General features: G+C 40.7%; 1 protein-coding gene across 1 annotated transcript in view; it reads right to left on the bottom strand.

The window, feature by feature from the left end:
- Positions 1-202: 202 nt before the first annotated feature.
- st14 (ST14 transmembrane serine protease matriptase) overlaps positions 203-14,078 on the bottom strand; it is a gene marked incomplete at both ends in the record, with an annotated part of 107,593 nt that continues 93,717 nt past the window's right edge. The window contains 4 exons of the mRNA XM_080744203.1: positions 203-364; positions 1,178-1,314; positions 4,715-4,910; positions 7,251-7,323. Coding sequence (XP_080600329.1) covers positions 203-364; positions 1,178-1,314; positions 4,715-4,910; positions 7,251-7,323 — 568 coding nt within the window. The remainder of the gene's footprint in view (positions 365-1,177; positions 1,315-4,714; positions 4,911-7,250; positions 7,324-14,078) is intronic.

Here is a 14,078-nt window from a genome sequence, read left to right as displayed (position 1 = left end):
TGTGTGTGTGTGTGTGTGTGTGTGTGTGTGTGTGTGTGTGTGTGTGTGTGTGTGTATGCATGTGTGTGTATGTGTGTGTCTTCCATTCTTGGTCGGCGGGCAAATCAAACGAAAAGATTGTGACGCAAATGTTCTACCATTTTTGTTTTGTCACCGTGATGTCCCCCCCCCCCCCCCCCCCCCCGTGTTGATGACATCACCATCAGATGCCCGTCTTCTCTTTGATCCAGTCCCTCAGCTTGGTGACGCGGCTATAGACGCCAGGCTTGTTGCGGCGGGCGCAGCCCTCGCCCCAGCTCACGATGCCCGCCTGGAACCACTTCCCGCTCTCCTCGAAGCAGGCCAGGGGACCGCCCGAATCGCCCTGCCATGGGGGGAGGGTGGGGGGTGGGAGGTGGGCACACACCAAATAATGTTGACTTTAACAGAAACTTTTAGTTTTAGTCATAGTCTTTTGAATACAATTCCATTTAATTTTAAGTTGTATTTTAGTCATCTGAAATGTTTTAGTTTTAGTCTACCGGTAGTTTTAGTCAACTAAATACTTTAAGATTTTAGTTTACAAAATCTACAGTTAATTTAGTCGACAACAATGTCCTAATGGCTGATTTGGTTCTGCTCTGAAAATAGCTGATCTACAAGCTTGTGTGTGGGAGGGATGAATTGGGGAAGGGGAAAGGGGTTCAAAAGTAAATCCAAAGACTTTAAATACACATTATACAAAATGCATCCTGGTTGGAGCCATTAGAGGGTGACATGGTACACAAATCCTACAAAAAGCCTCCTAAGTGGACGGCGGCATCTGACGGCGAATCTCCTGAACGTCCTGTTTACTGGTTCTAGATCCCGCAAGAGAGTGTTGCTGGGACAGAGAAAGATTGATAATAAAGTTGATTATCTCCTGATTTCTCTCTCTGAAAAAAGCCATTTTAGTGTGGAAATGTTGGGAATATTATGTGTCTGGTGAGTGGTGACACATTGGATACAAAATTGCGTTCAGTGACCATGGAGCTAAAGAATGTTTCAGAAGCTGTGTTGTAAATGAATAGACTCCAAACTGCTTCCTGCCTCCTAAGCATGTGTCCACCTATGTCACGCGGATACGGGAAGTAAACCAGAGATGGCGTGTCTTTCTATTTCCGTCTTGGGTAAACCCTAACGAGGAGGCGTGTCTCACCTGGCAGGCGTCGACGCCCCCGGCCATGAAGCCGCTGCACAGCATCCTGGAGGTCATCTGACCCTCCGTCACCATGTTGCACACCGTGTCGTTGATGATCTTCACCGAGGCCTTCTGGAGGACCCGGGCTGTACGACCTGGAGGGGGGGGGGGGGAATGTTCTGTCAGAGTGTGCTTGCAATGTCTTTTGATTGATTGATTGATTGATTGATTGATTGATTGATTGATTGAAGAATTTATTATACGTTTCCATAGGAAAGGGTACAGTTTCATGACAAGGTAGTACAACTCACTGGTACAAGGTCAACTACCCTTTTTGGCTTAATTGCACAGGAGCGCCTTTATCTATCTCATATAACATTGAAATACAGATGGATAGAACACAGTACTTTGCAGAGGCTATCATCAATAGCAAAAAAAAAAGAAATAGCAAAACAGAAAAAAAAGAAAATAAGTAAAATATATTTACAGTGGGGAAGAGGAGAGAAGTATGGGTTTAGTATTACGAGTTTCGAGTAGCAGCCATCTGTAGGTGACTTTTCAGATCGATTTTAAAGGAAGTTATAGTCCGGCTGCCAGCTTAGCATTTATGCTAAGTTGGTATCAAAGGTATGATATTTGGTATATAGTTTTTTTTATTGGCCTAAAATGTTGTCTATATATATACGTTCATGAAACCACCTGCTGACGGCTTGTCAGCATTGAGCAATTTTTTATATAGGGGGTAAAAGTCTGGGCCCATCACTTACTATACACTATACTATAAAGGAAAAAAATACCCCCCAAAAATCTGCTTTAAGTAGCATGTGAGGGGTCAAACTAGGGGTTTATAATTATTCTGAATCCATTGCAAGCATTTGTTTTGCATGAAAAACCTTCCTTGGGCTTAAAAAGCCCAGCACGAAATTGTGAAAAGTGATGATTCATCACTAAACCATATTTTTGTTTGTCTGTTTTTAGGCCAAGGAATGTTTTTCATGCCAAACCGATGCTTGCAATGGATTCAGAATAATTATAAACCCCTTGTTTGACCCCTCAGGCCCTCACATGCTACTTAAAGCAGATTTTGGGGGGTATTTCTTTCCTTTTATAGTATAGTGAAATGAATGGGCCCCACACTTTTACCCCCATAAAAGAAATTGCTCAATGCTGATAGGCGGTCAGCAGGTGGATTCATGACTTTATGTATATAGACAATATTTTAGGCCAATAAAAAAAACTATATACCACATTCCATACCCCTCCTCAGCCACGACAAAACTGTCAAAAGTGATGACTCATCACAAAATCATATTTTTGTGCGGCTGTTTTTAGGCCAAGGAATGTTTTTCATGCCAAACCAATACTTGCAATGGATTCAGAATAATTATAAACCCCTAGTTGGACCCCAAACATGCTACTTCAAGCAGATTTTTTGGGGGTATTTTTTTCCTTTATAGTATTGTGTATACTAGTAAGTGAATGGGACACACTTTTACCCCCTATAAAAGAAATTGCTCAATGCTGACAGGCCGTCAGCAGGTGGTTTCATGAACGTATATATAGACAACATTTTAGGCCAATAAAAAAAACTATATACCAAATATCATACCTTTGATACCAACTTAGCATAAATGCTAAGCTGGCAGCCAGACTATTAGGGATCTACACTCCTTTAAGGCTTGTGGTAGAGCGTTCCACATGTTAGTGGTATAGCAGGAGAACGAATTTCAACCTTTTTCAAAGTGAGTAAAATCTGGGTTGAACGTGATTTGTGGAACTGCCTCTGGTGTTGTAATTGTGGACATCATTGACGTTTAGGAAGTATTTTGTCAGGTACATGGGTATCTTAGTGGTGTCAGTTACCATGAGCCACCCCACACTTAAAGTATACTGTGTAGTGATAAGGGAGGTGAGGTGAGCCCGAGAAGGAAGGCCAAGCAGGACCCTAATTAGTTTGTTCTGGGCTGTTTGGGGCTTTGATTTTAAAGGACAACTTTAGTTTTTTACAACAAGGGTTCATATTTTAGATTGTAATTAAAGAATATAAAAGATGAGTGTTACAATTATTTCATTTACTTCTTTCTATTGTTTTAGAGATTCTTATTTCAGTGGTTGGGGACATGCGTACAAGTGGCTAAATATGTCATTTTACACAGAATAAGCCCATTCCCAAGATGCAACGCAACCTTTCATGGTTGGATGTGACTTATGGGGGCTAGAAGTGTTACTGTAAATAGCAATAAAGAAACTGCTGGCTTATTGTGTCTAAAAAGAAATATTGCACGCATGCCCCCATGCGTACGCATGCCCCACATTTTAGCACGGTAAACGCGATAAAACAATATAAACGAAGCAAATGAAAACATTTTAACACTCACTTTTTCTTTTCTCTAATTACAATCTAAAATATGAACCCTTGTTGTAAAAAAAAAACAAAGTTGTCCTTTAAGGCATTTGGGGCATTGCGATACCATACGCTGCTCCATAGCCAAGGAGGGCAGAATGAGTGCACCTCCGAGAGCAGGGGTGGGCAACTTTGATGATGGAGAGGGCCACTATATTTTCACATTCACTCCAGAGGGCCACAATGCATATAGAGTCAAAAATAGCAAAAATAGTAGAGCGTTTTGAGCTTGTAGATCTGCTATTTTTGCTATTTTTTTATTGGAATCCTGAAAAGTAACAATTTTATTTGATTTCAAATGCATTTATATGTTCTTATGTTAACTTTGTGAACTTAAATATATTGGACATAAAAATAAAAACAAATAAAAAAAAAGTGCTGCTATGTCTAATATAGACTGAAGTAATTAAAGCGAGTCATGTTTGCATGGTTGGAAATGGAATTGTAACAGCTGAAATCAATACTATATCAGTATTCCAATATTAACCTGTGGGCCGCATTAAGTGAAGGTGGGGGCTGCATGTGGCCCCCGGGCCGCCAGTTGCCCATGTATGTCCTAGAGTCTTCCGTGTATTGCTATTGACCAGCGGGGCGACCCTCTGCAAGAAACACATTTGTATTTGTTGCTTGACTTTTTTGATTACCCTAGTAGACATTTTTGTCACTGGAAAGGTTTGCCTCTAAGATGCAACCCAGGTAGGTGATTTTGTTTTTTCCTCACTATTATTTCCTTGTCTAGTCGGGCATCAGTCCCAACAATGCCAAAGATTAGCTTCTCACAGACAGACAGACAGACAGACAGACAGACAGACAGACAGACGAAGAGGAGAAAAAACATGAGCCTTAATGGCAGAGATGGAGAAAAACTGATATGGTGGCGCTCTATACCTCCTCGCAACGTTTTAATTGACTAAATACCAGCAGAATTTTTGTCAACTAAATGTACAGTTGATTTAGTCTCCTCCACTAGTCTTACGGATCTCTTCTCCACTAGTCCTAGTTCTACTGGATCTGTTCTCCACTAGTCCTAGTTCTACTGGATCTCTTCTCCTCTAGTCCTAGTTCTACTGGATCTGTTCTCCACTAGTCCTAGTTCTACTGGATCTCTTCTCTGCTAGTCTTAGTTCTAGTTCTTTAGTCCCATCTCTTACCTGCTTCCCGGAGCGTTCCCCAGCCGGTCACCCAGCAGCCCATGCCAGGGGAGAAGAAGTGAGACTTGGCGGGCAGGCAGATGGGGCGGATGGTGTTGGTGAAGGTCAGGGGCGATGCCAGCTCCAGCAGCGCCACGTCGTAGTCAAAGGTCATGGGGTTGTAGCTCTCATGGGTGATGATGGTCTTGATAGCACGCTGTTCAGGGAAAATAACTAAGTTAAGCGCATTTTGATGCCAATACTTTTGTACTTTTACTAGTATTGGGGATTCCGGACTTGAACTAACAGAGTATTTATATATTGCAGTATTGATACTTTTACTTAAGTAAAAAATGTGAATACTTTTTCCACGAACGCAGTTCAGGGATAATAAACGGTCGCTGGTCATGGTGGAGAACACATCCCGACACAGAGCGGATAAATCCTGAAGGGATTTATTTTTTAACACATGTGCTGCCATTGTTTTGGTAATTCTATGTGCTCACTTACGCTTTATTTTGAAGAGCCCCGGAAGCCACATACGTGTGCATGTTGTGTAATCTGACGATTTTTTAAATGGACGTCAGTTTGTTTACATTCAGTCGAGAAACTAAAATCTTATAACCACGGCCGACCGTCACGACCCAAGTGTCGCCGTGAAAAGGAGCGTCTCTCTGCCTTCTTGACGTTTTGGAAGTAGATTCCGAGATAAAGCCGTTTCTTTGCATCAGCATAGAACCGGAGCCTATAGTCTAGTAAATCTAGGGAAAAAATACACTCAGGTTGGACAAAGTTTTATTATTTAGTTTTTCAACTGATTCTGACAGGAAATTAGGTCTACTAGCCAGGATAAAGAAATCTTCCATGATCTGCTCACTGCAAATACCCACAGTGGCCAAATCAAGTTGGGCTCCCATCGACTTTCTATACAGGAGGAAAATACCCAGAATACCCAATACCCAGGATGTGAGGGGTCTAACTAGGGGTTTGCCATGATGCTGAATCCATTGCAAGAAAAACAAAAAACATTCCTTGGGCTAACAATGGCCCCAGAAAATGATGGTTTAGTGATGAAAAGTGATGAGTCATCACTTTTCCACAGTTTTGTGGGCGTTTTATGGGGCCAATGAATGTTTTTGTGCAAAACAAATGCTTGCAATGGATTCAGCATAATGACAAACCCCTAGTTAGACCCCTCACATCCTACTTAAAGCAGATGTTTTTTCTGGGTATTTTCCTCCTGTATAGAAAGTCGATGGGAGCCCAACTTGATTTGGCCACTGTGGGTATTTGCAGTGAGCAGATCATGGTAGATTTTTTTATCCTGGCTAGTAGACCTAATTTCCTGTCAGAATCAGTTGAAAAACTAAATAACAAAATGTTGTCCAACCTCAGTCTTATTTTTACTGGACTACTATGGAGAATAGACACTCCATGATGCTGGCTGCCAAGTTGCATGATGGGATATGTAGTGTTTTCGCTCACCAGCCGCTACTGGGGCACCTGTTTACCTAATTAGTTTTTGGTGTTATTGTTCCCCCTCTTGGGCCACGGAAACAAAGATCATCATAAGACAGGGGTCTTCAACAGGGGGTCCGCGACCCCTAGGGGGTCCGCGGAGGTACTGCAGGGGGTCCGCGAAATTATTGCTTAAAAAAAAAAAAAGATTTCAAAAAATGTTTTTTTTCTTTTCTTTTTTTTCACATTTGTTAAAAAAATAAATCATGATCCATTTTGAATAGCTTGAATACATGATTACTATGCAATTGACAGATTGTTGATATTATTGACATTGGTTCTCGGTTAATAAGTAGTATGTTTAGAAATGGTAGTGGTACGGCCCACCCTGCTCGCTGTAACTTGTACATGTTTAAAATAAAAAATATGTCGTAGCCCCGACCCCCCCACCCTACGAGGTGGTAGGGGGTCCCTGCTCCATCTCCCCATCAGTTTGGGGGTCCCCGGCCTGAAAACGTTGAAGACCCCTGTCATAAGAAATAACTGTTCAGTGACAGGGCCTTTCTGTGTGGAGTTTGCATGTTCTCCCCGTGCCTCCTAGGGTTGATACCCTCACAAAAACATGCACGTAATCCTGGTCTCAATAATGCCTCCCCCTGGCCAGCCGGGGCGCCTGATGGAGGGGAAAGGAACTGGTTGGAATAACGTGTTCCTTCCACGCGCTACGTCCAAACCGGGGAAATCCCCACTGTCAGGTGAAAAGAAGCAACTTGGACTCCTCATGCATAGAAGGAAGCGCGGCAGAGGGAGAGCAGAGCCCAGGATTACATAGGCAATTGGCACTGGGTGAAAAAATGGGTTACAAAATTGTGGGATAAAAAAAAAAATCTATTCTCTTGGTGCAGGCTGCAAATAACCAACACACCAACATAGCCAGCAAAATGTAGGTTTACCTACAACAGATAAATATCGGCTACTGCCATCAGTTAATGTCAGCTTTATTTAACGATATTTATCGATATTGACCGATAACGGCAAACATCGGCAGATATATGGTCGCATCCCTAGTAGTAATGTTTTATTCATTTAAAGGTTCTACCTGTTGGACGTCTTCCTGTTTGTACTGGTCCTGCATCCCGCTGTATGTCTGCCAGTTGGACGCCATGTGGTTGCTGTGGAACAGACGGACAGACAGATATTAGGACCAGTAAGACTCTATGTGGTTGCTATGGAACAGACGGACAGACAGACAGAGATATTAGGAAAACCTGCTGCGATAACTAAGAACAGGGTTCCCACACATGTTTACCAATTCATTTCCAAAACCTTTCCAGAATATTTAACCCAATTTCCAGGACTATATAACAATAATTCAGCTCAATAACTCAATACTCCTACAGTATGTGCAATGCCCAAAGACAGGTAGTGTAGTGTTTTCAGGCCGTGACCCCTGAAATAATCATGTTTTAAGTGGGGACCCCAGCACCCTGACGAGCACTAAGAGTTGAGGAATTTTGTATAACACTGTTCTATTGTGAAAATAGTCGATCTACATGCTCATGCAGAACGACTATTTTCACAATTTCTGTCTCTAATATTTGACGATTTGGCCCATGTTTAATTTGTAATTTCAAAGGTATTAACAAAATCAATAACCAAAGACAATGCATAGCTATTTTTTTCCAGGACCTTCATGGACCCTTGATATATTCCAAAACTTTTCCAGTACTGGAAAAATATTTTTCTAATTTCAAAATATTTCCAGGAATTTCATGACCGTGGGAACCCTGTAAGTAAACTAATATTAACATAGCATGCAGACAATGAAAAGTCTACTGTATGATCACACTGGACAAAATAAGATGACATAAATTGATTATTGTATTTAAAAAAAATGATGTTCTGAAAGGTTTGTGGATTGAGCAACACTGTGTGCCACCACCAAAACACCTGCCCAAACCCCCCAATTCCCCTGGTGCACCCTGGGTAATATCCTGAAGTCTAGGGTGGCATTTTGATGCTTGGATCAACACACTCTAGAAAGTTGGTGACTGACACACACACACACACACACGCACACACCTGTGACTCACACACACAAACACACCTGACTGTGACTGACACTTACCCACGATTGACGCTACTGTGTGGCGCGCGCGGCGCACACACACACACACACACACACACACACACACACACACACACACACACACACACACACACACACACACACACACACACACACACACACACACACACACACACATAAACTATGAATATAATATACAATACAGTGTCTCACTGATACGCTTTAAACATTCTCTCTAAAACATCCTTCATACCTGGTATTATTTTGTGCATGGTGATATTGTGATGACGATATGATGTTTTATATATGCTGCACAGCCTGACCCTAACTAACCCTTTATCACTGATGAGATGTAACCTGATGACTGAAACTAGTGGTCGACTAAGATCTTGTGACATCGACTGAAACTAGACTAAAACCAATAAACCATAACATTTCAGATGACTAAAATGTGACTGAAACTGATTGGAATTGCACTCAAAAGACTGACTAAAACCAAATGGAATTGCATTCAAAAGATTTACTAAAACTAAATGGAATTTATTCAAAAGATGAATACCATTTTGACAAACATTGGTGGGTTATAGAAAATAGGGTCAATATCACCTTTACTTTACTTTTCACCCACACTAGCTACAGTAGGCTAATTGTGATCCCAGGGGAAGCTAACATAGATAATAACTATGACAGGATGTGGTTGGTTGTCTAAATGTGGAATGTTAAGAATCCTTATCAACAGTTACACTCCCAGAGGTCTGTGTAAACCTGTCACTCAAAGCAGACTTATGAATGTTAATGATATCAACTCTAACTGCCAAAAACACCTTTTACGCCTTGTGTACTTTTTAAGGGTGTAACAATATAGTAACTGTATCCAAATATCATTTTTAACTTAAAAAATCGAAGTATATCAAAATGAAAACAGCTAAAATCGAATCGTAACTTTTTTTTTGTATCGTATCGGCAGTGCATAGAATCGATTGTATCGATAATATCTACTTGTTCATTGTATTTAGCATTTTTTAGGAAGAATAAATATAAAAGGAGGGGTTTAATTACTTTTCCTTTCCATACAGCTACACTGGTCTATCGATAAATGTGTGTGGGTAAATGATCTGTGCCAATGTATCCATTTATAACGCTGAGAGGGGACAAATGGGTCCATTTGGTTCCATGTGTACACTCTCAGAGTACATACATAAATGTGTGTAATCTCTATGTTCATGTCAAGGTGCAGGTTTGTCAATATACAATGTCCATGTATTTGGCAGATAATCACTGTTTACTTATAATACATAATAATACATGTGTCTCTTAACAACCTGCACTATCCACACCTTTCACACAGATTTAATTCCTTTGCTAAATAGTTACTATATCGATTTTAAATCATTGAATCGAATCGTATCGTATCGCCATGAATGAACCAATATCGTCCATGTATCGTATCGTCAACCATGTATCGTGATATGTATCGAATCACTATTAAAATGTATCGTTACACCCCTAGCATTTTTATTTGTGGGCAATTCCGCTGCCCAGTCATCCCAGTGGTGCCAAGTTTGTTATACTTCCACATTAGGCCGGTAACTCGGAACCGGAAATGGCCGGAGCGGGGCGGTTTTAGCTGTTTCTTTTGCTTACCTTGCAAACACTACTGAACTAACTTGAGAACTGTAGCTGCCCGCCTGCCCGCTCAACCACTGCAGCCAAAGATGCTCTCAGCTGATTTATTGCACTTGTTGTTGCAACAAAGCCAAGTGTTTTATAAAGCAACACAACAGCTCTTCAAGTGCTTTGTGTGCTTTGTGTGCTTTGTGTGTGTGTGTGTGTGTGTGTGTGTGTGTGTGTGTGTGTGTGTGTGTGTGTGTGTGTGTGTGTGTGTGTGTGTGTGTGTGTGTGTGTGTGTGTGTGTGTGTGCGTGCGTGCGTTTATAGTAGAGATATATAGACATCCACATCCTGGGTGTCAGGTGAAACCTTGTGTCTGCAGAGTCGTTACTCGTCAGGAAATGGAGGAATAAAAAGAACAGAGCATGGATCTATTCTTTGTGTTTATTCAGTCCAAAGGCTCTTCCTTGTCAATCATTTTCATGGGTTCAATATTCATAAAATCCTACGCGCACACTCGATATTGACTTTTGTAAATTTTAATGTCATTGTCTATCTATTGTAATTAATTGTCTGTGTAAATAAATGTCATGTTTTTTTATGTTGAGATGTGGAGTGGGATCCTAATGATTCAAAATCTTTCCTTTTTTATAGCCTAGCTGATCTACAAGCTCACAAAGCATGGCTTCATGACGCATATTGTTTTTCGTAATGCATATTGTTTCTCGTAACTTTTGCGCGTTTTCTAATTTACGAGAAAACATCAGTAAAATACAGAGATGCCAGGTATATATATATATATATATATATATATATATATATATATATATATATATAGGCCTATACCAGTGGTTCTCAACCAGTGGTCTGGGGACCACCAGTGGTCTTTGAGGAGGTTCCAGGTGGTCCCCAGCTAAATGATGGAGAGTTGGTAACCAAATGGACCGTTATAGATCTTTTAACTATTGAGAGTGTTTAAATGAAACCAAATGGACCGAGAAGTCTAAAAGGATAAAAAAACACTGATATATAAATCATCTACCACAGGGGTCTTCAACGTTTTCTGGCCAAGGACCCCTTTGTCGAGAGAGAGAGATGTAGCAGGGACCCCCTACAACCCATAGATTATTTTCAGATATTTAACCACTTGAACTGTCAATACTTAATAAATATGACTCTTCACTCTGCAGTACTTAGTCTTCTCTTTTTCCCCTCTACACCAAACCTCTTTGCCGAAAAATAACCGATCTACAAGCTCGCAACGCCTCGCGGCGTGAGGCGTTGTGATTTTGTAGATCGGCTATTTTCGAGGCGTTGTGAGTTTGTAGATCGGCTATTTTTGGAAAAAGTTCTCAGAATATGGACGCTATAGGGTTCAAGTGGTTAATATAGAAAAGGAGAAAAAAAGCTTCAATCACACAAAGATTTGGAGGACCCCCTGTTGAAGACTACCACACATACAGTAGTAGAATACATAGAGTAAATGTGTACAGTACATGCATATACTGTAGGCATGTGACGGAGAGAGTCGCAGCCCCAGCCTTGAAGCCTCAAAAGTCTAGTATCTGCTCTCGTTCCATAGGGATATCCATTTGGAGTGATGGTTAAGATATTGGACTTTCACGCGGGAGACCCGGGTTCGAAGCCGGGTGGGGAGGTTCAGATCACCTCCGTTACACACATACAGTACATGCTGCAGCAGGGCTGTTGAAGCAGACAGAAGGATTCTACTGTAGTTCAAATCTAATAAATATATTGTTGCTGTCAAGGCAAAAAAACCTCTGATCTATTGGTAAGTCCTCTTTTTATAGTTCTGCAGCTTGGTTTGCCTCCAGTCACACAATTGATTGGATCTAGTTTTAAGTCCTCCCTGAAGAGTTTCCTGAATGCCACATGGACCAGATTTTTTTAAACTAAATTGTTTGTATTTTATTGTTTTGTTTTCACCGTAGTTATGGGACCACAATGGAAATACAAGCCTCTGGTTTTCTTGTGAAATCCCTTTGACATAAATGTGCACCTTTGTTTTGCATGTACTGTACATATGCTTGTTGTCAATAAATACAAATCAATCAGAAATCAATCAATCAATCTCCATATTCTAACTTTTTTGTGTTTTTTTTGTTTTTTTCATAAACACAAACATATCATAAATTAAGGCCCTCTACTCCAGGGATAGTCAAACTTCTGAAGTTGTGGGCCACTTTACACAAATATCAAGGGGCCACAGGCCAGTTGATAAAACGACATTACTTGATAACTTCTCTTTTATTTGATTTATTTCCACGTAACGTAACGTAACGTAAGTTAATGTGCATTATTTTATGGCTTGGAATTCCATTTATATTCTGTCCATGACACAATTTGTAATCAAAGTAATTTGCTAAATTTTCTCTCTTTTTAATAATTCTGTGCAATTAGCATATTCCACACAAACACTAAAACAAACTAATGTAGCCTACATTTGTCTGCTATTTGTCTGGGTTGTTGTCTATCTGTCTGCCTGCTATCAAGTGGGATAATGTTAAAGATAGCTGAGCACATCTCTCTTTCAATTGCTTCATAATTGGCAAAGCCACTGGTAAAAAAAAAGAGAAAGAATCTGCGAATATCTGCGATTTCAATAGTATCTTTCAAGATGTTTTGGCCGTTATCTCTGGAAGGGAAGGTCCAATCTGCTCAGTTTAAAGCTTGTTGGATGCGTGACATTAAGCTGGTCGCCAGTCAAAATTTGCGCTGCGGGCCAGAAGTGGCCCGCGGGCCGGAGTTTGAGTATCACTGCTCTACTCCTTTATACTACAACATCACACAAAACACTGTTCATTTTTAAAGCATTTAGTCTAGTCTTTTGAATAACAACATTTAGTTGAAGTCCCATTTTATTGTGTTAGTCTAGTCTTAGTCGACTAAATATCTAAATCTTAGTCTTTTAGTCAACAGAATCAACACTGACACAAAAGCAAATGAGAAGTAGCAGATCCACACGCTCCAAACGTGTTTTGAGCTTGTAGATCTATTCTATTCTTTGCCATTCCTGAATCCGAATCCTGAAAAAAGTAACAGTTTTTGTGCATGAAACGGTGGTTTCTCCACCCAACACAGAGCATGCATATACAGTATATATATATCTCCATACAACACAGAGCATGCATATACAGTATATATATCTCCATACAACACAGAGCATGCATATACAGTATATATATCTCCATACAACACAGAGCATGCATATACAGTATATATATCTCCATACAACACAGAGCATGCATATACAGTATATATATCTCCATACGTGCAGACAGGAGTGTTCAGGCATACAGAAAGATCCTGCTCGGTTCATTCTAACCCATTTAGGGCCTCGAATTATTGACTGATTTAACCAGTGAAAATAGCAGATCTACAAGCTCGCAGCCGCGCTGCGAGCTTGTAGATTCTGCTATTTTTTGAAAAAGTCGTAAAAATGTATGCACATCTTTGAATAATATATGTATTTTTTTAAGCTAACGTTTGTAACAAAATTTTGCTTCTGGGTGGTCCCTGGAACTAGATATTTTGAGATGGGGGTCCGTGGCCAAATACATATCATTTTGGGGTCCTTCACTTGAAAAGGTTTGAGAACTACTGACATAGTAGTCTCTCAAGAACAGACTAACTGAGCTCCAGTTAAGTGAAAAGGACCTTTTCTTTGACGATGGCTGGCCAGATTGCTGAGATAGAAACATAAGGTTTTTCAAAAAACCTTAGAAGGATTCAAAAGACACAAATAGAATCGGGTCAAAATTCTAATTTCCACAATTTTTCAAAAATAACAGATCTACAAGCTCACGCTGTGAGCTTGTAGATCTGCTATTTTTCACTGGTTAAAGCATAAAATAATGATGCACAATAACGTGTACCCGTTCTGAATGGGCTAATAAATAGATGTGAGGGAGGCCCATAAAGTAGATGTCACTGCTACTCTGGCAACCGCCGCGCAAATGGAAAAAACTGCATGGCACAGCGAATATCACCCTCTCGCTCGCACGCACGCACGCACGCGCGCGCGCGCGCGCACACACACACACACACACACACACACACACACACACACACACACACACACACACACAACACACACACACACACACACACACACACACACACACACACACACACACACACACACACACACACACACACACACACACACACACACACACAGCACACACACACACACAGTTAATGAATG

This window comes from Nannobrachium achirus (genome assembly GCF_963921795.1).
Source record: "Nannobrachium achirus genome assembly, chromosome: 2".
Taxonomy (NCBI): Eukaryota; Metazoa; Chordata; class Actinopteri; order Myctophiformes; family Myctophidae; genus Nannobrachium; species Nannobrachium achirus.
Note: the sequence above shows the minus strand (reverse complement) of the source record. Positions and strands in the feature narration are given on the sequence as shown.